The 25,699-nt window shown below is 38.0% G+C and overlaps 1 protein-coding gene and 1 long non-coding RNA gene across 12 annotated transcripts in view; one reads left to right on the forward strand and one right to left on the reverse strand.

Annotated features, from left to right (window-relative positions):
- LDB3 (LIM domain binding 3) overlaps positions 1 to 25,699 on the forward strand; it is a 132,653-nt gene that overhangs the window by 98,880 nt on the left and 8,074 nt on the right. For 5 of the 11 annotated variants that reach the window (XM_087767602.1, XM_087767601.1, XM_087767600.1 and 2 more), the window contains 7 exons: positions 2,445 to 2,609; positions 4,263 to 4,370; positions 9,853 to 9,900; positions 12,624 to 12,751; positions 21,501 to 21,801; positions 23,016 to 23,196; positions 25,343 to 25,463. In XM_087767602.1, the coding sequence (XP_087623728.1) occupies positions 2,445 to 2,609; positions 4,263 to 4,370; positions 9,853 to 9,900; positions 12,624 to 12,751; positions 21,501 to 21,801; positions 23,016 to 23,196; positions 25,343 to 25,463 (1,052 nt within the window). The remainder of the gene's footprint in view (positions 1 to 2,444; positions 2,610 to 4,262; positions 4,371 to 9,852; positions 9,901 to 12,623; positions 12,752 to 21,500; positions 21,802 to 23,015; positions 23,197 to 25,342; positions 25,464 to 25,699) is intronic. The other 6 variants (XM_087767604.1, XM_087767606.1, XM_087767603.1 and 3 more) reach the window with 4 other exon arrangements.
- Positions 1 to 25,699, reverse strand: part of LOC148054779 (uncharacterized) — a 61,994-nt gene that overhangs the window by 18,546 nt on the left and 17,749 nt on the right. The window lies entirely within an intron of this gene.

Consider the following 25,699-nt stretch of genomic DNA (forward strand, 5'->3'; position numbering starts at 1 on the left):
AAATGCATCGAGATGGAAGAACTGATCTGAATTTCAAATGCATATTATGATGGGCAAACTTTTGCAAAACTGTTGCAAAACTTCTGGTGTAATGATTTGAAAACCGGAATTGCAAACAAGGTGAGTATTTTTAGAGGCTCACTTGTTATGTGTATAATTGCAGATGAAACTCATAAAGGAGAAAATACTGATTTTCTGCTTTTGTCATGGGTTGCATTCAACTTTGAAATTGGTGGGCATAACAACCACGCTTCCATTTCAGCTAATCAAACAGTAAAATATTCAGCTGAACTAAAAACCACCATCATTTAGACCACTAAACCATACAAGAAAGTGGAGAAGAGGAGGAGGACAGGGGAAACGGAACACTCCCTTGCAGAGCAAGGGGTATCACGAATTCTGAAGTACCAAGCACTCACTCTAGATCCTAAGGCGTACAGCTTGTTGAATCAGTGCTTCTGAGAGAAGAAGAAGAAAGTATTAGATAGAATGGCTGAAAGACCAAGAAAATATTTGCACAATGGCAAATTCAGATATGAAAAAAGGTTGAGAGAAAGAATGTTTGAGGGCTAAGGTTTGGCTGAAAAACAGTCGTGGAACTGTAAGGTTGTTTTTTGTTATTTGATACTGTGCTCAGGAAAGAGTATTTTGGGCATTCTTTGTATGTTGCACAAGAGAATCACCTAATTCCGTCACCCTGATAGGAGTCATTTGTAAGAATCCAGAGATGTGGCAATATACTTACGAGTTAGGTCAAAAGAAGTAAAAATATATCCATTATGTTCTTATACCACTGCCTGTGGACAAGACAACTATGTCATGCACAGTAATGTGCTGATTTAAAAAAAAAAAATAGATGTATTAGGATAACTAGTAAAGAAAATAAATCCACAGCACAATCATGGCATCAAGAAAAATGTCCCTTATGCCTGGAGGACATAGGCTTATATTGTGACTGAAATTCGTGCCCCCAAATAGTATAATAATCTGAAAAATCAATTCAATTAGTTATTTTTTAGTGGCTTATTTGTTCTGTGGATAATAATTAATAAAATCCACAGTAAAATCTGCCTAAACACAAAATTAAGCTTTTGTCTTTTCTTGTTTCTCTTCTCTCTCTTTTTTTTTTTTTTTTTTAAACCCCCTTTTGATTTTAAATGACCTATTGATTTTTGTTAGGTTTATTGACAAGTGAATAATGAATGTACATATTATTATTTTTTTGTTGATATTAAGTTCATTGAACCAGTCAGCAAAGAATGTGAATCTTGAAGTTCACTTAATGATTTTTTTTTTTTCATTTGCTGTAAGAGCTAGTGCAAGACAATAAACTGAACCTCCCAAAAGATCAGTTCGTTTCTTAGCAGCGGATGGCTTTGACTACGCTACCTTGTAAAGCTGTCTAATAGATAACTGCCCCATTTGTCTGTCTGTAAGAGATGAGTAATACTTTCCAAATCTGAGTGAGGCTGCAAGGCTAAAATACGTTAATGAGAGCACTCGGTGCTCTGATAGCAGGTGAGGAAAGACACTAGTAGTTCAGTAGGTTACTAAAATGGCTACAGGTACAAGACTAGATTTTTATCATTATTCATTTCAATTAATCTATTCTGCAATCAAATAAAGAGAAAAGAAATTAAACATTCATATTTCTCTGCTCCATGTTATCTGTGCCACAACAGCACAAGAGGGCTACAAGGATAACAACTCATGTTCATCACCCAAGTGGTTTTAAAAACTGGTGTAGTAAAATTTTATGCTACATCTTCCCCTTGTATTTTGCATACTGTTTTATGTGTAAAAAAGGCATCTTATTGTTTGATGGGTTGGCCAGTGCAATGTAAGGTGAGTTTAGGTCAGACATGAACTGACAGTCAATGGACTCCTTTTAAACATCTTTCCACTACCTGTATTGTGCAAAATTAATTAAACCCAACACAAAACTGTGCTGACTGGATTTCTAGACTATCAGAACTTGCAGGAAACCTGCTGATACAAGACTATGATAGTATCCTTTAAATTGCTTTTCTTCATCTAATTAAGAAGTTTACTCCTAACATAAACTTCAGCTCCAGGAGTAAATATTGGGTGAAATTTATCCTAGTTCAAAAAGTTTGTGACAGGCTCTTTGCAACTATTTAAGTACTGCATGCCACGTTTCCTACCGCTGGCTTCAGTGGGAGCAGGACTTAGGTGCTGTATAGCACCTGGGATAAATTTCAGTCAAGCAGGACCAAAACTGCATTACAGTCTTAACTGCACATCTGAAAAGGCCTAACAAATGTCTTTTTTTTTTTTTTTGCATAATTGTGCTTTTCCCTCAGTAACACAGCCTGCTACTATGTTTGCAGTTTCAGGTTCAAACATAGTAGGTTTTATGCTCTACATTTAAATACGCACCTTCTTAAGATGCTTCTTGTTTTATTTAATTTAACTCTAATTAGTACCCCTGTTGAGCATGCTCCGGTGCCTACCAGTTCTGCCTCTGCTCCTGCACCACATGCTTCAGCACATCAGCCTGCTACTGCTGCCCAAAATACAGCCAGTCTGATGACACCACCAGCAACCACCTCAGTAGTGCAAGAGGCTTTCTCATCCTCCTTCCAAAGGTAATGCTTCGTTGCTTTGTCCTTCCACAGATACACTGCTGTATGGCTCTGGGAATGCTGCATACACATTCTTAACTAAAGAATGTAGTATGTAAAAGCTGTAGCCTATTTTATATGCTTTTCTATATTTTGGTGTGTTTTCTTATTTGGAAGTACGTTGTTCATGTTTGCAAAGAATTTGCAAAATGAAACTGCCCTGAAAAATAACAAAAAGTAGCTTTAAGTCTGCAATACAGTTAACATGTTCAGAAATCAAGTCTAGGGTTAAAACTAGAAATGTTTTTTCACCACTTGTAATAAAACCAAACCAGCTCCTCATAATAGTTACAGTGGTTGAATGAAGGATCTTTTAGTAGTGTTTCTGCAGTATGACATGAAACGGAAAATTAGAAAATGTCATTTACTCACGTGATTGAGCTTTCCATATTGTAGGAGATGTCAGTAGAACATGGTGGACAATGAGCAGTATGTCAATAAAACCATACATTTGATGATTGACTGGCTCTGTAAGGTGTTAAGTCAATTAATTTCTATTAGATTTACCTACTTGCTATTCTCTAATGAGATTTAGCTATAGAGCTAAAGTGAGTTTCAAGGAGGTATGCATTCATAACACTTGTAGTACAGTAGGAGTTACAGTTGTACGTTAAAAGTTGTCAGTCTGTGAAGAAACGCATAGGATTTATACTGCTGTCACTTACGTTATAGTAATTTTGGGGATAGTAAGACTGAATTCCTTTTGGTGCATATAATTCTTTTTTCTTAGGTGTTTTTCTGCGTGAATGTTCCTAAAAGATGTATATTTTAGCATGCTTTAAAAATCCAAGGAAAAACACACTTCCAGTAATGTAAACTACTTTAAATAATTGAGACCTAAGATGTAGTCTCCCATATCTTAGATGTGTGCAAATGGAATTGGAAATGTTCTCTTGGCTCTATTTCTTGTGTAAGTTTTGCTAGTTGACTTAAATTATTTATGTATACCAACTACTTAGTTTCTTGCTTTAGTCATTTTTTACCTAACTGTGACCTACTGGACTCCAGTGTTTTTAATTGAGTGCAAGAAAATCAATCATGCAGCCAGCAAAGGAGGTTTGAATAAGGTATTATTCTGTAATTCAGAACTGTGCTGTAAGGCACTTTCACATGAAATAATGATACAGTTTAATTTTTATCCCTCAGTGGAAACTGTAACATGAAGAAAATGGATTATCTAATATATGCTTCAAAAATAAATGCCTCTACTAAACTAATCATGCCAATGATTTGTGTTTCAAATAGGAGAATCTTTTGACTGGTACTGCTTGCATATTAAAAAGTTTAGCTTGAATTCACACTCAAACATCTTCAGATCTTGCAGATAGAAACATGTCTTGTTGACAAAAGTCCTGTCCTGAAATATTGTCCGTCTTAGTTATCGATAGACTCTGGTTTGAAGATTTTCGCATAATGTGTGCATTTTGTCTTGTGTTCTGTAGGAATGTACTTGGTTATGCTATTCTGTAAGTCTGCAGATGTATGCTACAGAAAGCCTGTTCCTGGTAACTATGCAGCAGTCCTCTTGTATCTGAACTCCGACAAAGCTTGATTCTGATGTCACTATTTTTGTCCCTGTTAAATTATTTTGTACGTGCTTTCATGTGTCTTCTGCAGAGTGCTTGCAGCCCCCAGCTCTCTTTCACAGCCTAAGCCTTTCCATGGGTCCAAGAACATGTCATTAGCAGCTTCCACTATTTCATCTGCTCTCTCATCTCAGTCTAGGTATATCTGTAAAGCTCTCTTCTTTTTCTTTTAATTTGTTTTTATTCTGTATTACTCTCTCTGATTTCAGGTTTTCAGCCTCTTAAGAGATTGGCTTGGCAGAGACTGTGGAAAAGGAATGTGTGTTTAAAGGAATAGCCTTCTTGCTTATCTTTCACATTAAAACCAAGCTAGGAAACACCTAAGTTTTAGATTTAGGATATGTGACCAAAAGATCCTTTTGGAACAAAGGTATTTCAGTGGGTTGGTTTGTCCTGTTTTTGCCATCTTAAAATGAAAATATTTGTCTAGTGACACTGGGTGAGAATGACAGGCTTCTTTTTTTTCTTTTTTTTTTTTTTCTTGGTGAAAACACAGGATCACAAGAATCACCGACCTTCTTTTATTATGCTTTTAATCATGACTAATGAAAGACCACAGATAGGGAAAGGTAGCATCTATCACTAGAAAGAGAGAACGCTGCTGTACTGCCTCACTGCTAAGCCTTTTTATTGCTTTCATTAACATTTTGTCAAGACTAACAGAGGAGAAAGCAGTAGATTTTAAGATTCATTATTTGAACACAGTCATCAGAAATAATGAAAAACTGAATCAGCAATACATTTGAGGTTATAATTATCCATGTCTCCCTTATCTTGATATAAAAAGGTAGTTAGGAATCACCCAAAAGTGATGTTTGAAATGAACACAGAGCACAAGTTTGAAGGCTACACATCAAGAAGTATAATGATCTTTCTTGAGAGTATCATAGAAAACAGCAGTTAAGTGCTATGCACAGGTACATACTTGAAAGCATTTTGGTTGGTTTCACATCACTGAAACCAATGCAAAAATGAAATAGCTACAGAACAGAAGATCGGAAGAGTTCGGAGTTTTAGGATGTAAACATGGCAGTTTACAGCCATGGGAATTACACAAGGGATGTAATTCCCATATGGAGCTGATAAAACATAAGAAGTAAAATTAACTGCTGATCTAATTCGATTTATTTGAGTGAAAGTATGCTAATCGTAACTTTAGTTTCAATTAAACTATAAAGTTGGTGAATGTCACCAGAATGTTACCAAGAATAGAAGGTAAGAACAGATGCAAGGGCGTTTATTGCCATTGACATCTAGTTTTATGTATGAACTTTCAAAATTCCAAAGTGGTGAGTTATTTAGCGAATTCATTATTTGCGGGTATCCATCATAAAATAGCTTAAAAGGACTTAATTTTCACATTATAAGTACTCAGTGCATTTCAGAAGTAATTCTTACACTGCTTTTTTGTTCAATCCTGTGGTATGATTAGGCTCTTAAATGTCACCGGTACTACTTCATCCACTGTTTGTTTTACTAACAAATCTCTTCTAGTCAGTTGGAATGATCACATATCTCTATGAGAAGAGGGTCCTATATAGTTGTTGTAGGCAGCAGTTAAAAACCTCTTATAACCAGGGAAAGTACCTCACTTCCTAAGCAACAATAACTGTGCATATTTGAGCTTGTTTATCACGCTGCCATGCAGAACCTATTTATTTCTTCTGAGTTACAGAAAAGACTCAGTTTTAGTGTTTCTCTTAGTTGAGGACCAAAACGTATCCATCAGTCAGAACAAGAAATTAAATCGAAGCCTTGGTGACTACTCTGACCAGACAGAGGACATCTACTCCTTTTTCATCAGCCTATACCTTAGGACCCATCTAAATCTTGCTGTGAGAGGTATATTTTTACATACCTGCATAAGAGATTTCCTTGGTATTCTGCTAGCTTCAGTGAGAATTGCATAGGCTGAAGCCTGCATGTAGTAGTACTGCATGCAATACTTTTTATTTCTGCAATATATGCATATTTCATTGAGATTAGCATTGATGTCACAAAAGGCTCTAGTTTTCCCCCTTCAAGAAAAACAATCAGATAATGAAAGACTTTTTCATTTGATGAACAATTTTGGAGGAATGCAGAAAGATAAAATCACAGATGCATTGCACATATCACTTTTAGGACTCCATTGTTAAAATCTGAATCAGGTTTATTTTACTGCCCACCCAAGATTAGAAAGGCATTTTTACACTTGAGTGAAAAAATTCTATTCCTTGACAATTTCTCAGTATCTTGAATAGGAGGATACAAGAGGAGGGCTAAAGAACACGTCACATTTTAAAAATGTCAAAACTACAAATTTTCCTGTTTTAAGAAATGGCTTTATTTCAGAAATAAAATTTCCTTTGGATTTTGTTTTTATTATTCTATGAAGCTGCCTGATCAGGCAAAGACAGACATAGATTTGAACACTGAGAATGCTGCTAGTCAGGGGGGCCATTCTAAAACTGGACTATTGAGTTATAAGACTGTACTCAGAGTCATCTAAAAACTTCAGAAACGCTTATGAATATGTGAATCATAGCATCGTGAGCTTTCAAATCAGTCATAAAAGTGGTAGATCTCTAGAAACCTTTCAGAGACAGATAGTTTATCATCACAGAAAAACCTTAAAATAAGGCTGCCCAAGCAGGCAGAAGGCATGTTTTCACAAAATGGTTAATGCATGCCTACTTTTTTTAACTGAAGGCTATTCATTTAAGAAGCTATAGTTCCTTTGTATTAATCACAGAACTATAGATAGACTTTCTAAATCCCAGAACAGGCACTCTTCACATTGCAGTATGGTAGCTATGTTGGTCAGGAATAGAGTATAACAGTGACTTGGGACAGATTGACAACTGCTGGCATACCTTTCATTTTCCGTGCTAGCTTTTGGTATAAGAATTAGATGCAGATATCTTTTGTTAACTTCTGGGATAAATCTACTCTTCTTACATATAATTTACATATAAACAGCTAATAAATTAGTATAAAAATAGCCATTATTTGCTGACGCTACTTGCATGGCTATCTTAGAGCTAATATAATATTTCTTGACTGAGCCTTTATCCATTTCACTTTAATTTCACGTTCCTTTCATGGGGAGAAGGGAAGCAGTGTGAGGCCTTGAAACTATGAATTCATTTGTGGTTATGTATCAATATGGACTAATCAGTGTGAATCACAATTTTAATGAGTAATGAGGATAAAAAGATCACCTTGAGATATTAAAATTTACTTCCAATTCAAATGTCTTTCATCTCCTGCATTAGATTGGCATGGACCATTTTACCCTTTTCTGCTGCTTTGAAAGGAAGCAGGTTGTCTGGGGAGGCTGTGCGTCTCCATTCTTGAAGGTTTTCAAGACACCATGGGATAAAACACTGAGCAACCCGGTTTGACCTTGGAGCCGGCCTCACTCCGAGCAACAGGTTAGATGAAAGACCTCCTGAGGTCTCTTCCAACCTGAAAGATTCTGTGAATCTATGAAAAACAACTGTCCATTTCAGAAAGCAAGGCTTTAATCAGACTACTAAAAACTATTGCTTGTACCTGGCAATTATTTAAGTCAAAGATACAAGATCTAGAGAGTATCAGCTTTATATGCCACTGCCCTAAAATCTTAGTTGCTAATGAATGACACAGGTATCATGCTGACATAAGCTTCAAGCTGTTATCAGCAGGCAAATGTTATTGTCTTAGCTAATATCCCTCTTGGGAGTTCAGTAATTCAGTGAGCCTTGGGACATAAAGGAAAATCAGAAATTTGTAGGACCTGTAAAAAATTGGTTCCCTGATAATCAGATATAAGAAGCAAACTCAGTTTGGGTTTTTTGGGTTTGGGGTTTTTGTTTTGTTTTGGTTTGGTTTTTTTGAGGGTTGTGTTGCAGCTGAAATAGGTTCTTTATTTTTGTGCACTACTTTCATGTTTGTTTTAAAAACTGTCATGTATTATAGCTAGTGTATTCAAACATAAGGGACTAAAACTGGCTTCTAAATTCATTTATAATTCAAATTTTTCAGCATCTGATAGTTTTCATTTGGAAGTCAAGCAGTGCATTAGCATGCCAAAATATGGACTTAAAAATCCAGTTTCACCTTGACATATACCATTGGAGCATTGCGGCATTTCATATAATTTTAGTTCAAAATAAAATATGGATGACTTTAGTTACAACAGTATCCCCATCCTGTAAAACATGCTCAGGTAGAATGAGGCTGAGATTTTACCACCATTGTTCCAGTGTTTGTTGGGTTTTTTTTCCTTCAAGATACCTTAAAAAGGTCCACCAAGAAAATGCAGGAGGATTTCTTGATCAATGTCCTTAACTATTTAAATCTGATTTAAACTTTGGTAGATCAGTTCTATAGTGATTTTGCTTTTGTGAGAAAAGGCCATATACGTAGCATCTAACATGAGTAAAATCTTTATCATGTTCCTAAAGAGGAATGTTTGAAATAAGTCATTAATCCTTAACTGATGGTGTTACTCTTCCTTTTAAATCTGCGATGTTAAACTTACTTTTAAATCTGCAATGTTAATCTTACTTTTTCTCTTAACAATCTTACTTACGAAGAAGAAAGCATATAAGGAGTGTTTTAAATAAGCTACGAAGCTCTTTATGCAATAGGTTTTTCCATTTGGAGGGTAAAAGCAGGGCAACCCGTGAGACAGCACTCAGGGCATACAAAAAAATTATGGTTCTAAAAGGAAGGTGTAGATTCTGTGATCCTAGGATTTTAATTCAAGCACTGTGTCTATGGTGAAGGGAAGCAAAACTCTTTTCCAGAAGCTGGGAAAATAACTGGCATATGATAGGCTTCTGGTAATCCTGGCAAATGTGGGCTGTGCCCCTGTGGGATGTGATTGTTGCCATGTAGCTCTGCACTGCTCTGCATTTAGACAGGAGCTGTGTTCATTCTGAATCCTCTTGTTTCTCAGATCGTACATTGTGCAGGCTTTTAAGTACTTTCTGTATTTACATAAATAAATCATTTATGTTCTGAAATGATGCTGCTTCCCCAAGAAAAAAAAAAAATCTACCTGTTTACCTAAGACTGTTTAGTAAATGAACAGGAGAATGGTACTCCAAGGGAAAGGTTGAACGTGATGGCTTGATGATGTTGCTTCAACTACTTCCAGCCTGTCCTTTCTGTGGGGCTGTCCTAGTTGCCTCATAAGCTAAGAAACTTAGCTGATCTTTGGACTTGGTTCATTCAAGGTTTGCTTTTAAGATTTGACGCAACTTAAGCTTATGACACTGACAAAAAGAAACTCATACTTATTTTTCTGTGCTAATACAAATAAACCGTGACTGTCAAAGCAAACAGTTCAGTGGTTGAATTAGAATTCCACAACTAAAGAATGAGCAAAACTGGATGAGGGTGGCTTATGGAGCAATATACTCAGCTTATTTACTTATGTTACCGTTATTCAGATTTCACTATGATTCCTAGCTTAAATAAGATAAGCAAAATGTAATGTAATACTGATCTTATATGATTACAAATATGTACATGTTGTTTACTTTAGCACTTAAGAGCATCTCTTATTCATAAGGAAATTCACTGTAGGACAAGATATCCTAATTTTCTCGGTATATTTTTTTTCAAATATAACTTTTGTCTCATTTTAGTTTCAACCGGCATTCTTCCACCTCCATCAGCTACCAGTCAAAGAAGAGGTATAAAAATGTTTTGTGCAGCTACTCTATCTTAAAAGCACTTAACAAACCAGTTTATTGCTGCTAGTAGGCATCCAGTGAAGTATTAACATAAAAATGATCTGCTTAGAAATATTGACTCTTTCTTTTTCTGACAACTAATAGTTTTCAGAGCCAGTATTTAATTTGCTGCCTGTCACACGCCATTGGCTGCTACAGATAAATTCAGTAAGGGTGCTTTCACTGCTTTTCGAGATGCCATTGCTTCCTGTTCCATTAAAGCATCTTTGATCCATAGGACATCTTTTTATTCTTTCTTTCTTTCTTTGTTTTTTCTTTTTTTTCTTTCTTTTAATCACACGCTATTTCCTTTTCTTCAGCAGAAATTCTGATAAATCTTTTAACTTCACTAAACCCCTTAATGATGTAGTGTAACACTTTATTTCTCTTTGACAAGCCTATTTATCTTCCTTACTGTATATAATATGCATCATACACTTGTAAAAGAGTTCAGTAGTTGACTTCTTTTAATTTTGCCATGATTTTGGTACTATGAATATAATTTTTTTGTGTGTTGTTTTTGGCTTTTTCAACCTCATTTCCCTGAACATACAAGGAAATCTAGCGCCATGGTTTTATCATGCTATTAACTTTGGGAAACACTTGAATTTTGAATAACCATTTTTCTTCATGACAGCCTAGGTATCACTAATCTGGCTCAGAACTTCTTTATGTATTTTTGTGCATTAAGAGAGCTTCAAATGAGTCTTTCTACCAATGGACCTGCACATCTGGGAGTAGACTTTGCTGAGTGTATGCCATTTTCAGATTAAGGCTGTATGACACATAATTTAAAATCTTTTAATCCACATTGTAAATATTGATTGCTGATCCTGTAAAGGTAAGTATGTTTTGCTGGTTTTCTGTCTAGTTTACCTTGAATAGTAGATTTTAAACCAAGGAAGCGTCTTTTGATAGTGTGTATTTAACTAAAGGCATTTTGAAAGCTTTATGTGAAGCCAGTGTACCTGAAGCGTACATCTTCCTGTCTGTGCTACAGTAGGAGCAATGATCCTCTGTCCAGTGACCCCCAGTACAGTGCATTCTTATGCACTACAGGTGAGGAGGTATCAACAGGAAATAGATGGTAAGAATGGAAAGTAAAAAGTCTTACTGTGCTTAGAACAGCTTTGGCGGTTACAAAATCACAGCACAGTTCACAACAGAATTTACAGTGAATACAAACCCACTAAAATAGTTTATCTTGGAGAGTCCTGTTCATTCATTCACCCAAATCCAGCCCTAAGCCCTCGACTAGGTATAGAAATAATTAGCTATAGTCACTGTAGTAATAGCTATGTTTCTAGGTCTAATAAAATAGACAAAATAAATTAGCCTGAGGCAGCAATGCTATGCAAACTAGATCTACAGTATAAGCTCCGTCAGAGTAGCAAAAAGCTATGTTGTGAGGATAGGTTTATTTTGTTCAAAATTAAAAATCAAAAGTTTACATTTGTCAGAATGTTTTTTACCTGTACTGGAAGGAATTTGCTGGGTTTGCCATACGTAAAAACTATAATACGTTCTCCCCAGATGGCATCTATTTCCACTATTAAAGAAAGTACAAGTCAAGATGGACCAATGGTCTGGCAAAGCTGGACACTTCTTTTCTTATGCTGACAAATGTTTTCCTATAGACAAAGCCACTACGGAAATAACTCCGGAGCTGTCAGCACAAATGTATAGGGATCTGGTTCATACAGATAGTGAAACTGAAGGGAAAAAGAAAGTAAAACTATGTTATCAGGGTGAGTAAGACTGATGTTCAATAGTGAATGGTTTTTATTACTGCACGCATCTCGGTATCTGTTGCTTCTCGTCCTTGTACTTCTTTATTCTCTCTTGCTTGCTTTGTTTGTAATGCTCTTTTAGTGGTCTAAGAAGCAAAGTCACTACAAATAGAATCATCTGAAGTAACAGGCAAAGAGAAGAGCCATATATTTCAATGTGTTACTATAATCAAACTGAGAATCGCCATCCGAGGCATAAAATAGAGAAAAACGATTTCTTTTTGATGTTTGGAATCCTGAGCAAATGTTTTTAACCTAGGAATGCAGAAATTGCATCATAATATTGCATATGACATGCTTTTGGGTTAGCTGAATCTGAACATCAGAAAAATTAATGTGAATTGTGATTTCAGCCTAAATAGGGAAAAGCGTTAGTTTCAGAAATGGTTTTTAAAGGTCACTACAGTCTTTTTTTAAAAGAGTACAATGCTTGTAAACAGCAGTTAGTATTTGTAGCAGTAGTAGTAACTGTGCTGAGCCAGTATCTTTTTAAGGCAATGAGATAGCCCTCATTGATTTACCTGAGACAAGAACAGGCCTGTTTGTTTGTAGAGGGACAGAAAACCCAAACGTTGTATGCATGTTCCCGAAGTCTGATCCCTTGGTAAACTGAGAGTCCCTTTAGTAAATTTGTCATATTTCTTCAGTAAGCTATGTTCTGTGACAAGAGCAACTTGGCAGTATTTAAAATCCTTATCTGGCGAATTTTTCTTTCTGAAGAATTGTTGAAGCCTTTCTTAGCAATGATAAAGACTAATGAATCTCACAGTATTCTCTCTGTAGCTCTCAAGGACAGTTCCTCTCGGAGTACTTTGGAAGCTGACAGATCTATTATTTCATAATCAGTAACTTTTGCTGTTTATAAAGTTGCTCATACCTTCATTTTGCTTTTAGAAACACAAGCCAGTCATATACACCAATGCCAGTTTCTGGAAGCTACGGTGAAAGTCCTGCTGCTTCTGCTACTTCAAAACCGAGAGTTGTTACTACTGCCAGCATAAAGCCCTCTGTCTACCAGCCAGGTAAGGTGACTTCAAAGTACTGAAAGGATTCAGAAAAGAAATGCACATGCATTTCTTTTAGAAAAAGAAAACGCAAAGAATGCACATTTTGCAATAGGACACACACATACCCGGAAAGATCTAGATAGATGGAACTAAATGCTGCTAGTTGGTAGTTTTGCTTCAGATTATCTGAAGATCGAGGATTATGTTGTATTTGTATTCTGCTTTAGGGTGAAAATGTGGAACAAAAGGAGGAAGAAGAATAAAAGCAAGGGAAAGTGTGTCCAAAGGGCAACAAGGCTGGTGAAGGGTCTAGGGAACAAGTCTTATGAGGAGCGGCTGAGGGAGCTGGGGTTGTTTAGTCTGCAGAAGAGGAGGCTGAGGGAAGACCTTACTGCTCTCTACAACTACCTGAAAGGAGGTTGTAGCGAGGTGAGGGTCGGTCTCTTCTCCCAAGTAACAAGCGATAGGACGAGAGGAAATGGCCTCAATTTGTGCCAGGGGAAGTTTAGATCGGATATGAGGAAAAACTTCTTCACCGAAAGGGTAGTCAGGCACTGGAACAGGCTGCCCAGGGAAGTGGTTGAGTCTCCATCCCTGGAGGTATTTAAAAGAAGGGTAGACATGGTGCTCGAGGACATGGTTTAGTGGTGGACTTGGCAGTGCTAGGTTAACGGTTGGACTCGATGATCTTAAGGGTCTTTTCCAACCTTAACGATTCTACGATTCTATGAAAAACCTGTAATAAAAAATGTGTAGCCTGACTTTTGAAAAGAAACACATTTAGAAAATAACCCAGTGCGCCCAATTAGGAGCCAATGACCCTTCAGAATTGATAAAATAGCTTAAGAATGCACAACTCAGATAAAATAAGTGAAGGTAGCTTGAGTAGGATATATTTGCAAAATAGATAAGGACATATATTGAACTTCTCAAACTCAGGCTTATATCTGAAATAACAAATGACCTATTAAAGTACTTCGTAATGCTATGCTTCCACTTCCCACAGCTCCAATTACTGAAGGAATATATTTGATTATTATGAACAAGGAGCTCCTGCACAAACTCAAACACAAAATGGAAGCCTACAGAGGGTGGAAGCAAGGACAGGTAGCCTGGGAGGAATACAGAGAAATTGTCCGAGCAGCCGGAGATCGGGTTAGGAAAGTTAAAGCCCTGATAGAATTAAATCTGGCCAGGGATGTCAAGGGCAACAAGAAAAGCTTCTATAGGTACATTGGTGATAAAAGGAAGACTAGGGAAAATGTGGGCCCTCTCCAGAAGGAAATGGGAGACCTGGTTACCCGGGATATGGAGAAGGCTGAGGTACTCAACGACTTTTTTGTCTCAGTCTTCACCAGCAAGTGCTTAAGCCACACTGCCCAAATTGCAGGAGGCAAAGGCAGGGACTGGGAGGGAGAATGAAGAATCACCCACTGTAGGAGAAGATCAGGTTCGAGACCATCTAAGGAACCTGAAGGTGCACAAGTCCATGGGACTTGATGAGATGTATCCGCAGGTCCTGAAAGAACTGGCGGATGAAGTTGCTAAGCCACTGTCCATCATATTTGAGAAGTCGTGGCAGTCCAGTGAAGTTCCCACTGACTGGAAAAGGGGAAACATAAGACCCATTTTTAAAAAGGAAAAACAGAAGACTGGGGGAACGACAGGCCAATCAGTCTCACCTCTGTGCCCAGCAAGATCACAGAGCAGATCCTCCTGAAAACTATGCTAAGGCACATGGAAGATACAGAGGTGACTGGTGACAGCCAACATGGCTTCACTAAGGGCAAATCGTGCCTGACCAATCTGGTGGCCTTCTATGATGGGGTTACAGCATTGGTGGGTAAGGGAAGAGCAACAGATGTCATCTACCTGGACTTGTGCAAAGCATCTGACACTGTCCCACATGACATCCCCCCTTTGTCTCTAAATTGGAGAGACATGGACTTGACAGATGGACCACTCAATGGATAAGGAATTGGCTGGATGGTTGCACTCAAAGAATTGCGATCAACAGCTCGATGTCCAAGTGGAGATCAGTGATGAGCAGTGTTCCTCAGGGGTTGGCATTGGGACTGGCGCTGTTTAACATCTTTGGCAGTGACATGGACAGTGGGATTGAGTGCACCCTCAGCAAGTTTGCCAACGACACCAAGCTGTGTGGTGCAGTCCACACACTGGAGGGAAGGGATGCCATCTAGAGGGACCTTGACAGGCTGAAGAGTTGGGCCCGTGCAAACCTCATGAAGTTCAACAAGGCCAAGCTCAAGGTCCTGCACATGGGTCGGGGCAATCCCAAGCACAAACACAGGCTGGGCGGAGAATGGATTGAAAGCAGCCCTGAGGAGAAGGACTTGGGGATGTTGATTGATAAGAAGCTCAACATGACGCGGCAATGTGCGCTCACAGCCCAGAAAGCCAACTGTATCCTGGGCTGCGTCAAAAGAAGCATGGCCAGCTGGTTGAGGTGTCCTCCCGTTCTGCTCCACTCTCGTGAGGCCCCACCTGGAGTACTGTGTTCAGCTCTGGGGCCCTCAAGATAAGAAGGACATGGACCTGTTGGAGCAAGTCCAGAGGAGGGCCATGAAGATGATGAGAGGGCTGGAGCACCTCTCCTATGAGGACAGGCTGAGAGAGTTGGGGTTGTTCAGCCTGGAGAAGAGAAGGCTCCAAGGAGACCTTATAGCAGCCTTCTAATACCAGAAGGGGCCCTACAAGAAAGCTGGAGAGGGACTTTTTACAAGGGCACATAATGATAGGACAAAGGGTAATGGCTTTAACTGAAAGAGGGTAGATTGAGATTAGATACAAGCAAGAAGTTCTTTACTATGAGGGTGGTGAGGCACTGGAACAGGTTGCCCAGAGAAGTTATGGATACCCCATCCCTGGAAGTGTTCAAGGCCAGGTTGGATGGGACTTTGAGCAATCTGGTCTAGTGGAAGGTGTCCCTGCCTATGGCAGGGGGGTTGGAACCAGATGATCTTTAAGGTCCCTTCCAACCCAAACCATTCTATGATTATTCATTCATGTGGAAAATATGCTCCTTGATGTTATTTAAATTCCCTTTGTATTAATGTGTTACAAATGGAGTGAACTTCTAAAACCATTGATGACCAAAATGCAAACCTTCAAAACGAACAAATTAAATGAGGCAGCAATGTAAGTCTAAATGCAGTTCTGTTTCAAATTAAGCTTGTTCTGATCTTCGCAAAAGAATTAAAAAGTTCATTTATATCTTGACAGTCAAGTAAATATGAAAAGGCCAAGAATTCAAACAATCTTAAACTCTGTCTTCTGTAATGCTCTATCTCTGGATCTACTGAAATGAAACCAGTGCAAACTTAGACATAAAGCAGACAGACAGATCAGTTCATTGATCTTTGTATTTGAGATATAAAGGCAGAAAAAGCCAGTTCAGAACTATCGTGAGCTATTTAAGAGTCTCAAAGCCAATAAAGGTTTCAGCTTCTCCTCATTTGCTTTTGGTTAAGTGTGTCAGCAAATACCATGTTCTCACTGAAGGCAAATGTTGTTATTTTTGTCTTGCAAAAAAAGGAAAGATGAAGACAAGGGATTTATTTCCATAATGCAGAACAGAGCAAACTGTGGCAAGTCAAAATATCTCCTAAATACACTGACTGATACTAAGCCCCATGTTGATTTGGGGGAAATATAAACTCCAGTTCTCAATATACAAACCTGCCACAGAAATAAATTAGTAGCTATATCCAATTAGTAGCTGTATCTGTTAGAAAGAAGAAAAAAGAAAAAACTGGCTGTTGAATTAGACTCAGAATAAGAGGCAATGCTTTTGTTTTCTCCTGTGATGGGCATCATCTTTGCAATTCCTTATATTGCTGGTTTTGAGCCCCATTGCCTCCCAATAAAGGCTTAAAATACACAGTATGGAAACTATGTTCTGTGTCACTAGGTATACAAAGAACTTGCTTCAACTTGTATGTATTGTCTGCCTGTGTGTGGAAAATTCTTATTTTGCAGGCACTGCAAGGATATAATGTATTCTAGAGGACAGGAGCAAATTAAGAGTAATATGCAATGTGCTATATTACAAAGACAAAATTCAAATAGCATTCAAGTCGGCAGAGAAAGAAACAGTAAGTCTCCCTGTATTGTTTAGGAGTTTGAGATATACAATAAAGGATTCTAAAATACCTCCGTAATTGAACCCCAAAGTGACTCAGGTACAAAAGAGGCTAAAGAAAGATATTTTATTGAAGATGTTTGGGTTTTGTTTTGGTACCTTTTTAAAGTTTTATATATTTGATGTAGTAGCACTTCATACTGATTTTAGAACATGAGCTGGCCCTAAAGATGGTTGCAGTTGGAGTCCTGAGCAAACAGGAAAGGGTCACTTGGGAAGTAATGGAGGAAACAGCGTTTACTGTGACAGATGGGAAAGATCAATAGTACTTTGAAACAAATCTTCAAGACAGTTAGAAAACTTCCTCACCCAACTTTGTCAATTCATATAAATTCTGTCTTGCGGTGTAAAATGCAGCCTCAATCTGAGAGGATCAGCTGTTCTCAGATGATGACATATGAGATCACAAAACCTATCTTTTTCTTCCAGTCTAAGTGCAACCTCAGGCTTTTGCAATAAATGCACTCTCACTTTAGCAAATAATTTCTTAGACTTCTACTTTTGTAAATCCACTGTGTGAAAAGGCTGAAATAGTGGAGATTACTATAAGAATTTGCAATGTAGAATTTAGAAGAGGAGTGCTTTTACGCTAGCCCTCAGTGTTAATGGGAATGAGATGACTTGCTTCCCTTAAAAATGTGAGCCAGCAACTTCCAGATTAAAACATCCACCAACAGCCTCATATATGCAATATCCAGAAACCGGAATCAATCACTAAGAGGGTTTACAAGACTATGTTAATCTGTCTCAGATTGCAAAAAATAATGGGGCTAAGTTTGGTTAAACTGAAGCCAATCTCAAAATGAAACTGCATTGTTGAGTACCTGGCTCAGATAGGAGTACTCAGTAAGTCTACACTTTAAAGCAAAGAAAGAGTACTATTTACACTAACCTAACTCTGATGGGAATTTTCTGCTGCTTTGTTTTCTCCCTATAGGGAAAGCTGTGAACTCCATAATCTTTCCCCTTCTCTGTCCTGTAAATTTCATAACCCATTTTTAAAAGGAGCATAGATTTCTTTTCTGAACAAGGTCCACTAGATGGCAGAAAATACTTGTGTATTCCTTTCTTATAGGCTTTCCCAGACTAGAATAGTGCTTTCATATATTCCAAGCAACCCAAACGCTAGCTTTATACTACAAAGTAACGATAGCTAAAAGTAAGAAAGCAGATCTTTCCTTTTAAATCCGTAAGTCCAAATAGGACTACTCATATATGTACAAGTGCTCGAGTGTAAAGGCCTGATCCGCTCTGTTAGAAATTGGTAGAAAGATTCCCACAGATCTCAATGAACTTTTCACTGAATCCTAAGAACCTTCAAGACTAAAACAGCAGGTTATGTACCATCTACCATTTTAAATTCTTCTAAATAAGAATCGTGTCTTATAAAGGACTTGTTGCGTTATCTGCTTTGTCTGGCATCTATTATATACTCAACAGTATATAGGAAAACTTTGGGCTTCAGTGATGCGGCCACTAAGTGTAGAACAAGCCAAATCAGTTGTGATTATGAATTACATTTGTTACTGGAAAATTATTACTAACAATTATGTGTTCTACTAACAGAGAAAATAAGAAGGAAATTGTTCTCACAGTGTGAGCTAGTATGTAAGACTAAAGACTAAAGCATGTGAGACTATATGAATCTTTACTAAATGAATCTTTGGTAACACAGCTTTTTTTTCTGAAGGGAAAATATCCATTGACCATAAATGAAGAACTGATAGGGAGAACTCCAAATTCCCCAGAAGCAAGGAATTGGCTTGTTCCTAGGGCTGTTAAAAGAGATAACAAGATAACAATAGTCCCATTCTTTGTCTCCTACTTATAGTAGGAGAGAGTCTGAGGGCTGAGAGAAGCAAGGTGACAGAGGCTGGGTTACTGAATTATTTATTCATTTTTGAACAGTTAAGGGTCAGCTCATACAACACTGATATTTTGAGAATCTATTCTCTGATATACTGAATCTTAGTACTTTTTACCAGCAAACAGCACCTTTTATCTGCTGCATATATGTTGGAAAACTTTGAAATACATAAACATGCAAGATGAATTTGTATGGCAGTAGCTACTAAGACAAGAGAATTGTTCCTATAAGCTTAGGGATATAGCTATAAGATAACAAGATAATAATTCCCTCTTAATAACAATAGCTAAAATCTCAAAGTTAGTGAAAGCTTTCTAATACATTGAAATGGCACTATTTTAAATCAACAGTAATTCCAGCCTGTTCACAGGAGGAAAATATGTTGTAATAAATCCAGCCTATAAAATTAGATGATAGTGGCTGAAAAGAGAGCTCAGAGCAGTTGCGAACACCCAACATTTGTCATGTTGCAGTAATTCTGCTGGTATCTTCTTTCAGCAACTGGAAAAAAAATTTACTTTGCTGCTTTATTTTACCATGGCAAGTAGAAAAGATAGATAGAGTAAGAAGAAATAGAAGGTAGAGAGAATGAAAGACAAAGACCCTTCCCCAGTGTTTTTCCTTCAAAGAAGTCTAGATTAATCTGAACCCAGATAAATCATATGCTGTCTACATTGGTTGGAATAAACAAACTGGAAAAATAAAACGTCAACACTGTGAGATTAAGGAAGAAAAAGTGAAAAATTAAGAGGTTGTAAGCTGAATTTACTAAAGACAATGATAGAAAAAGACATCCTAAAAATGGTACCTGGACTGCGTTTGTTCTTCACTTCTGGAACTCTGGGTTTGAATACCTGACCGTTTTGTTAGGGCCCCGGTGGGATACACTGCCGTACTTTGCATGAACAACGATTGTCTCTTGGGGGAGGGAGAATCCTTTCATAAAGCTGAGTGAGCCAGAAGTCACCTTATTTAATTAGAGAGCCTCATAGGTGGGAGCCTTTTGAACTCACCAATTAGAGATGAAATATTGCCTTCTAATTTTGCCTAGCTTAATACCGTAATACATAAATAGCAACAGCCCCAGGGTTTAAAGAGATTGCATATAAACTCTCTGTTCTGAAATCTTTAAACACTGTTTACCGTTCCCAAATTAAAAAAAAAAAAAAAAAGAAGCCTCAAGCTAAGGTGGGATACAGTTTTATGAAGCAGAAAGTTTGTTGATGCTGTAGCATAAGAAAGTTTTATCAAGAAGATGCATTAGATTCAGCTCTGAAGTCAATAAAAAGAAGACAATCAGTGATCACTGGGTGATCACAGTGGATTGATAGATATGCAATTTAAGCACCTGCAATTGCCAATAATCAGCGTATGTTATTCCGTGTGGCAGGGTGTGGGCTAAGGGAGGAGTGTTAAGTAGAAGATAATCTGCTCACCACTTAATTATCCAGAAAGATCTATGTTACATTCAGAACACTCTTCTTGGTTGAAATACCTTTCTACCTGCAAACCCCTTGAAACTGTAAATGTTGTATTTGGTCATCATTTTATTGGCACTGGGATCTACTACCCAGAGTGTTTGCCTAGACTGCAGGAGAACTGACTTCTGTTCCCAAATCTGTGCTTTCTCATTTGGGCAAAACACTTCAGCTCTCCAAGCTTCTGTTCCTCCTCACACAAACCAACAATCATTCACTTCTTTGTTTTCCTTGCAAAGGAAAAACTGTTTTTAGTGCTCCTGTACTTGGCAAAGTGAGGCAGTTTCTTGGGCAGTGACTTCAGTCCTACACAATGCAAGATCTGATGTTTTGAAAAGAGCAGGGCAATGGGAAAACTTGTCGGTATGTGCAGGCTCTAGCTTCTGCTTATTTTTATGTGATAAAGCTCCACCCAAGATTAGAGTCTGGTGCATTACAAACACAGAGGCAGTCTGCACTGAAGATTTTATGTGATAGTCAAAGGGTGGAAGAAAGGAAGTATAATATTTCTATTTTATACATGGGAACTGAGGCACAGAGATATTACGCTTTGCTCGAAGTTATACAGGAAGTCTGTGGCAGAGCCAAGAACTGAACTGAGAGCAGTCATAACCGCACGTCTGGCCTTCCTCTAAGTGCTGTTGGCTTTGTCTTGCTGGTCATGTGAGCTGAACTGGCTCCCTCACTATTGCTTCCAGTGCTCTCTCTCTCTGTGTTCCTTGTGTGAGCCTGTTCTTCTTCAGAAACCTAGGAGTAAAACCTACGAATGACAGATAACAGTGACGTCTGTGGAAAACGCTGCATTTTAATGAATATAATGAGATCAAAAATTTAAGCATAACTTCCTATTGAAATTATGGGGAATTCCATCTAAAACTTTATTACATGATTTGGCCTTTCTGTTTTTAACCTGTCTTAAACAGATTATATGGCAGTCTTTGAAATTATCACAGAGTTGTCATATCCACTCCTACTAGAAAATGAAGAGATGCCCTTGAAAATGGTCTCCATAAAATCTGTAAAAGCCAGTAGGCAATGACTTCTGTAATGCATGTGGGTTAGGTCAGTGATTGTGCTGATACCCTTGGCTTCAGTCCAGAATTAATGAGCAATAATGGGACAGACCATAACTAAGTGTCATCTGAAGCTTTTGTTTTTTCTGTGTCATGGAGTACCCTTTGGTAAGTGTTGCTGTTTTGACATCAGAAGAAAAGATTTTAAAATGATTCTTGGTTTCTTTTGGGATACTTAAAACAGCACCAGCACCAGTTCATTCCTACACCCCTGCCAACGCTGAGCCTGCAAGTCGCCCTCCATGGGTAACAGATGACTCCTTTTCCCAGAAATTTGCACCTGGAAAAACCACCACCACTGTCACAAAGCACATCCTACCAAGGGGTGCTCCGGTACCATCTCCTGCCTCAACTTCTGCTTACCCATCTCCAGTGTCAACTTCTTCCCAGGCTCCTGCAATAGCCCGGGGAACAGTTCAGAGGGCTGAGCGTTTTCCAGCCAGCAGCCGAACTCCTCTCTGTGGGCACTGTAACAGCATAATTCGGTAAGGTCATGAGGTTTTGAAGAGAGATGAAGCAGAAAAAAAATATCAGAGAGACTGGTTATTGTACATTAATATACAGTACCAGAGCCTAAGACTCAGTTAAATTACCCAGCAGGGATGTCTGTTGTCTGCTTCATTAATTTAACATTTCCAGAGCTCATTTTGCTGTTGTGTGGTTCGCTTTTTATCACTGCAAAGTTATACATGCTAATTGTTTGTTTCATGGATGATGTGGCAAATCACTGTTTGTTTTTTAAACAAGTTTCTGGTCCTAACTACCCCTTGAAGGAGGTACGTACAACTTCATTGGGAGAGTTGGGGGGCTGGGGGAGAGGAGAAAAGGAATGAGGCATCATTTTGGAACAGCAGCCAAACGTAATTGTTGCTTTTGTGTCTGGAGAAAGATAATGCCTACACTCTATTACCAGTGATTCATAGCATGCCTCTCCCTTCTCCTCTCCCAATTCATTCTGCTGGACTGGTGCCCATTGTTACCCTGTGGACTGCGAACCAACTTTAAGTAATCCATGTTTAATGACAGTCTCCCCCACTAAAAGGAGCTAGTTTGGTGATGTGGAACTGCTGATTGTTGCCCTTTATATATTCTGAAATGGAAAGACTCCAGTAATAGTCACTGTATCTAATTACAATCAAGAGTAAATCACCAAAACGAATTTAATGTGTGTTCCATATAATCAAACAGCAAGTTGTCATCTGATAGTCTGACATTTCTAGAACATGCCGCATGCAGTGCTCTCTCAGGTGAAAAGAAGGCAGGAGACCTGAGGAGCTATTGTGAGGTGTGGGTGTGTAGGTTTGGAAATTTGCCTGCTTTTTCATGCTTTCAAATAGTAGCATTATCTTCTGTGTTACAACCCTTGGTCTTTTCCTGTTGTCTTTACAGCTGTTTACAAAGACCACTTATAGCTATGCAGATATGAAAACAATTGATGATTTTTCCAACAGTTGTCTGTAAATCCAATGTATATGACTAAACAATAATGAAATATTTTAATTAATTGGCAAAGTGTTTGAGTAATGATCTTGAAAAAGACCATTTCTGTTCAGGCTTCTGGACCTTATTTTAACATGCACCTTTGTGGTTCATGCAGAATGCTTGTTATATATGTACGTGGTGTCTAACAAAGTGGATTTATAGTCAGGGTCATTCAATCTTTTTGCAATACAAATAAGATAATTATGATTGTTTGTAGGGGTCCTTTCCTGGTAGCCATGGGTCGCTCTTGGCACCCAGAAGAATTCAATTGTGCTTATTGCAAGACATCCTTGGCTGATATGTGCTTTGTGGAAGAGCAGAATAGTGTGTACTGTGAGCGCTGTTATGAACAGTTCTTTGCACCAACCTGTGCCAGATGCCACACTAAGATCATGGGGGTAAGAGAACAACCTTAACCCTTTCTCCAACTGCGTGGTTCACTGAAATAGTGAAATAGTTGAGACTGTAAGCAATGAATGTAGATATTTCATTATTTTCTCATTTTTAATAATAATATCCCAGCCTGTTGATTATTTCAGAATAAGAAACATCTTATTTTATAACAATTTTTATTTAACCGAAACCTTGGATATTTCTGTACCTTATTCAACTCATAGACAGAACATTTAATCTAATTACCATCTCACTGAGTGTAAAGTAAGTAACACTTTCTGGATAGTTCTTTACTATCCGATACATGCTATGTCACTTTTATCTATCTTTTCCTTATATTTGTAGTAAGAGTGTTGAACTGGAGGGTTTTTTTCTTATACAGGACTTAGTCTAAATTTCAATGGAGAAGTCAGTGACCTTGGGAAGAGGCCCATTGCTCTTGCTGCACCTCACTGGTAGCTAGCAACACAGCTGCCAAGAGGAATTCTGCTGGCTTCTTATAGTTAAGAAAATACAGATTAAATACAAAGATCTGAATTCCAGAAAGGCAAAAATAGATGCCACTTTTGTCTCAATGTACTCATGCTTAGGTACAAGTAAATTTGCTCTACATATACCTTAGATGGTGATGAGGTTGGAATACCATAAGATAATTTTAGCAGTGTATTTATGCATACAGTTATAGTGAATATATGACATGATTCTCTTAAATGAGGAAGCACAGAGTAGCACACTGGTTTTTCGCTGCTTAGCTGCCACCTCTTGACATCTGTCTAAACGTTGGCATTGACAGACTAGGTGCTCTTCTCTGCAATTGCCAGTTAGGGATGGCAGCATTAGACATCTATGGTGAAGCTCTGGCTCCGACCATGTCTTGTTTGCTGCTGGGGCAATAGGAGTAATTTTACAGCAGAGTACTGACTTAACTTACCTAATTAATGCTGGCACAAATCAGTTCCCCATTATGGATTTTCATCAGGAAAATAGCAAAGATGCCAGCTGCCTCTATTTATATTAATAAGATTTCTCAATCTGTTTTTTGCTTCTTAGCTCAGTGAGGTTCATAAATGGATCCAAACCTATTTATCAGTGATAGTTGTTTTGCAAACAGTAACAGAAGTTAATGAATCTCAAATGGTGATTCTCTAATGAGATATATGGCAAACATAAATTAGACTATTTTGTCTATTCACTGGATTGAAAGCATGGAAGAGGACTTCGATCCCTTTTGCCATAGTCAATGGAGATTAAAAATAATCTTTAAAAGAGAATCAGAGTCTACGTATATAACTGGAAGCAACATAAAATAGGATCTAGATTCTCAGCTGGTGTAAATCAATCCTGTTTCACTGAAGTTAACAAAGTTAAATTAATTAACACCAGTTACGCAGCTGGCCCTTTGAAATCTGGACTGTTTAACAGAGATACACTGTTGAACATCGTCTTGGGCACAAGCAAGATTGACAAATTAGCACGTAACCATGCATCAGACCTCAGTACAGCAGCTTTTGGACTTGGAGGACTTCTGTATGACAAGATAAGAATGAAGCAGTAACAGAGATTGCTCCATACTGGTAGAAGAAAGAGGCTGATAAAATCTGGGTACTCAGTTAAAAAGAACATCAGTTGCACAGAATTTGGATTTTTGTGATGAACACATGGCCTAGGAACAGACAATTTTGAAGAAATTAGAACATAATCTAAATTGCTTTGAAACATCAGACTTAAATGACTTATCCCCTGCATGCATTTCTTGGTCTTAGAGAAAAATTACTCTTTAAAATTTATTTAACAAATCATACTCTTGCATTGAAGAGTTCATACTAGTCATGCCAAAACAAAGGAGAAAATAATCAGAATCTTTGTGCAGAATCTCTCCTGCAACAGCGACTGGGCATGTTGATACAAACAGCTGGCTGAACTATGTTGTTTCATTTTGGCAAATGCATTGTTCTAGAAAGTTTGCAGTCCTGTTTTCTCTTTCTTTCCAAAGGAGCCCAATTTCTGTCATACTTCTTTCTTTTGAGGAGGGCAATTGGCTGATACAGAAGGGAAAAATTTAGAGCATCTCTGCCTTCTGTTTTTCTCCAGTAGGTAGTTGCAGGGCATGCTGTTCTGCTGGAGATTTTTGTTTGTTTGTTTGTTTTACAGGAAGTGATGCATGCCCTAAAACAGACTTGGCACACAAGTTGCTTTGTCTGTGCTGCTTGTAAGATGCCGTTTGGGAACAGCCTCTTTCACATGGAGGATGGGGAACCTTACTGTGAGAAAGGTATGGCAAACTGGACAGTTCTGCTCAGTAATCATGTGCTTCATGTTGTATGGAAGCAACATAAAAATAAAGCAGCTGATGAACAAAATAAAATTAGTTACCTATCCAGCATGGATTTTGTTTCCACTCTGCATATACAAGTGTTTCCCTCTCTGTATTTTTCTCCACTTCATATGATACACTGGGAAAGTGCTGGTCTTTTGCCTCTATGTCCCAGAACATCTTACCTCATTTCT

This window comes from Nipponia nippon, unplaced genomic scaffold (assembly GCF_047370975.1).
Source record: "Nipponia nippon isolate SJK-2023a ecotype South Korea unplaced genomic scaffold, ASM4737097v1 scaffold_3, whole genome shotgun sequence".
Taxonomy (NCBI): domain Eukaryota; kingdom Metazoa; phylum Chordata; class Aves; order Pelecaniformes; family Threskiornithidae; genus Nipponia; species Nipponia nippon.